The 3,542-nt window shown below is 39.9% G+C and overlaps 1 protein-coding gene across 1 annotated transcript in view; it reads left to right on the top strand.

Moving 5' to 3' along the window:
• LOC130071753 (transcription factor Maf) overlaps nt 1-2,987 on the top strand; it is a 10,469-nt gene extending 7,482 nt beyond the window's left edge. Inside the window, exon 2 of the mRNA XM_056236611.1 lies at nt 2,892-2,987. Within this exon, the coding sequence (XP_056092586.1) occupies nt 2,892-2,919 (28 nt within the window). The 3' untranslated portion in view covers nt 2,920-2,987. The remainder of the gene's footprint in view (nt 1-2,891) is intronic.
• Nucleotides 2,988-3,542: the final 555 nt, after the last annotated feature.

The following is a 3,542-nucleotide window of genomic DNA, read 5'->3' as shown; positions in this document are numbered from 1 at the left end:
GCAATACACTTGTTACAGTATGTATTAAACGTTAATGTCAGTTAATACAAATCCAGCTGTTCTTTGTGTGTTCATGTTCACAGTGTGTTAATGTTAACACGATTTTAGTAAATGTTGAAATGAACAAAGATTAATAAATGCTGTATACGTGCAGTTCATTATTAGTTTGTTAATGAACCTTATTGTAAAGTCTACCATTTATTATTGTTGTATTATTTAAATGTATTATTAGTTTTCCCCATTTCTGATTAACTATAGCCTACCTTAATATATCACAATATCTAAAGCATGGCTGATGAACATAGTCCGTGTGTCACACACTGGACTCAGTACAGACTAAAGTCTATCAAAACATTTATTTATTTTATGGATTTCATCGTGCAAAAAGTGCAAAGTGAATTAAAAACTGAAGAGGAGCAAGCGCTTCAGCACACTGCTATCTTTAGCATTCACCCTTTCCTTCATAAATAACCATTTCTTCTAGTTTTCATGAGTCTTATAAAGCAAAAACAGCTTTACAGAATCGTAATGTTTGCATGAACTATCCCGTTAATTGCAAAAGTATGAAAGAGTTTAAGGAAGAGACCATAGACGAGTGTGTGTGTGTGTGTGTGTTTTGGCCTTGTGCCCATCCTGTGTTATACTTGCATCTCAATGAAGCTGGCAAGGTGATTTACTGGCAAGGTGTCTGGACTGCAGTCTCTCGCTCTCTCTCTCTATAACCAGCGAGTCAAAGCGACATTGATCTCTCAGCCAGGCAAGGTGACCTCCAGAGCTCCACTTCCCAAGCCTTTCTGTCCTCGTCTTCATCTCTGCGCCTCTCAGTGGCGGGTCGCGACCCCGGCGAGTGATGTCATGTCCTGTGGCAGAGAGCACAGCAGTGAGGGGAATATGAAAACTGAGTCCTTGAGCTGCTCTGTGCCAGTCATATCAATAACGCGCGTCACAATGTCCCGCTTCAACACTCTACCGCACTTACTTTGCTTTTGAACCTCAGTTACCTCTATCCTAAAGGGAAAGTACAGGCAAAAATTACAATTTTGTCATTCATGTGTATTCACCTCGAAACGTTCCTCTCTCTCTCTGTCTTTTGATATTTTAAAGTCTGCATGAAACAGAAGTTGTGCTCTTCTTCTCTATTGTTGTGCCGGAAACAGCTTCTCAAACAAGAACAAATGTGGGCGGGGCTTGATTGTGTCCGTGGGGAATTGATTGGATGGTTGTGGTTTGCTATTGGTGGATCTCATGTGAGTGACAGGTTATAGCCCCGCCCTCGTCATCACATAAGGGAAGTTATTCTGATTCAAGATTACTTAGGCATGGATAATGATGTTCACAGATCTTGATGCAGTAACACTAACACTTTCTTTTCTACTCTATTTAAAATAATAATAATAATAATTTCATGGACTGCTTTAGATGAAACTGAGAAGGGTCATAGCACTTGCATATTGTTGTCCTACTGTTAGTTTCACTGCTTATATTGTTCTCATTTGTAAGTCGCTTTGGATAAAACCGTCTGCTAAATGAATATATGTAAATGTAATAAATACTTATTTTGCAATATTCCAAAAATAAAAATAATCCATTTTGATTTCATGCTGACTTTAATGATTTTTTTTCCAATTGAATATAAAAACATAGCAAAATATCCAGGCTGCTGTTTTCTAAACAGTGGAAGTGGATGGTGACTTTGTCTCAGAAAAGGACACATGCAAACAAATTTAAAGCAATATTGGAATAGTAACAGCAGTGGAAAGACGTCCATTTACCAGTGGAAGTAAAACACCATTTTGTTATGCTGTGGAGTTACAGTGAATACTATTTTCCTAGTTTAAAACAAATTCGGACATGAACGCCCTCTCAAGTCAAAATATGAATATGGTAGAATGAGCTCATAATCACAACAGGAAGTAGGACATTTCCGATAGCACGCTAAAATGGCAGGATTGCTTCAGCATGTTGTTTATGCCGGTTTTTGTTGTGTTTAGTCAAGGTGGTGCGTTATTTTCAAACGATATTTAGAGATGAAAACCTTTAGCGCCACTCACCAGATCCGAGCTGCAGCTTGCAACGATACACACGACAACCAACGTGATGACGCCATGTCCATCTGTTCGGAAATAATACTGAACGGTTTTGGCGCCACTTACTGGACGTTTCAATTTGAAATTGAAAGTGCCGCGAAACATTTCAGGAAGCAATGCGTTATTATAATGCAGAAATGTCACCACAGCCAAGTTTTTCCACTTTTGAGGGAGGAAAAAGAAAAGAAAATTCTCATTAATTTATCACTCAAATATTGTTCAATATTATTTTCAATATTATTAAGTCCAGCTGCGCGCAAGCAAAGACGTGTCCGCGTGAACGGCAGGTTTTGGGTGAGCTCGTTTAAAGGGCGTTTTTAAGCCTCTCTTTTAAAGCTGTTATCACTGCATTTGAACGCTGTTCACATCCTGAGGTAGAGATGTACAGGATAGATGTTAGCGTTTGCTCTCTAAACTTTCTGGAGATATTTTACTCTAATAGAGTTTGCTGTAAACACAAATGTCACACGCAGAGGTGTGTGCGGTGGCGTGAGGTCAAAGTTCACCAGCCTGTCCCGCAGTGATTACAGAGCAGAATGAATGGTGTGTGTGTGAGAGTGTGTGAAGTGAACTGGGTCGAGGGATTTAACGGGCTGTTTCCAGTGGCGGTCTGTAGGGAACAAGTGCTAACTTTAACTCTGTCTAACAGAAGCACTGAGCGTATGAGAAGGAGAAGTGTGTGTTACACCGCAATTTCTCAATAGTAGAACTGTGTCTGTTGAATATAAATGCATTTTTTTATATAATGATAGTAATTATTTTTCTTATCTCTCTTTCTTTTGCATATTTTGTTCATCATGGAAGGACATCACGAAAGTTTCTACACCTGTGATACGACCTCTGACCCCTGCCCTTTGCCCCTGCAGTCTGAGGTAAGAGCAAGGATTTTGATTCTGACCAGATGAAAAGTATCACTCCCTTTATGAATATAATAGTATATACAAATATACTATTATACTATAATAATAGTGGATAGCCTACATGATATTTAGACAAAATCTTTTCTGCAGTTCAGAAATTGAACATTGTGTTGTTTAAAAAGAATAGCCTGGGAAAACCCATAGACAGTATAAGAAGTGGACAGAGCCATCTCATTGGAACTCAGTTGAGACAGTTGAAGCCCACTTTTAGCGATTTTTGAGCACTTCCGTTCCTGACGCGCAGACTCAAACCGACTCAAACTAAGCTTGATGACGTGAGCAACCTGTCTGACAGACGTTACTCTTCTAGTAGCTGTGCGTGAAAATGGCCAACGTTAATCTTGCAGAGACGGGGAACTTGAGCAAAGAGTTCTTTGGCGTGAGTGAGCAGGAGTAAGTATCCCGTTGCTTTTATGGACTCATTATCTATGGGCTTCTCCCTTGACGGGACGTCCCCCCGATTGCCTGCGAGCTTCTCCTCCTGTCTGTACGGTAATTTCTGTACAGCGCGACAGAGAGTCGAGTGGTTATGACG

This window comes from Rhinichthys klamathensis, unplaced genomic scaffold (assembly GCF_029890125.1).
Source record: "Rhinichthys klamathensis goyatoka isolate OS25496 unplaced genomic scaffold, OSU_Roscu_1.1 h1tg000455l_1, whole genome shotgun sequence".
Lineage (NCBI taxonomy): Eukaryota > Metazoa > Chordata > Actinopteri > Cypriniformes > Leuciscidae > Rhinichthys > Rhinichthys klamathensis.
This window is presented reverse-complemented; position numbering and strand designations above follow the sequence as displayed.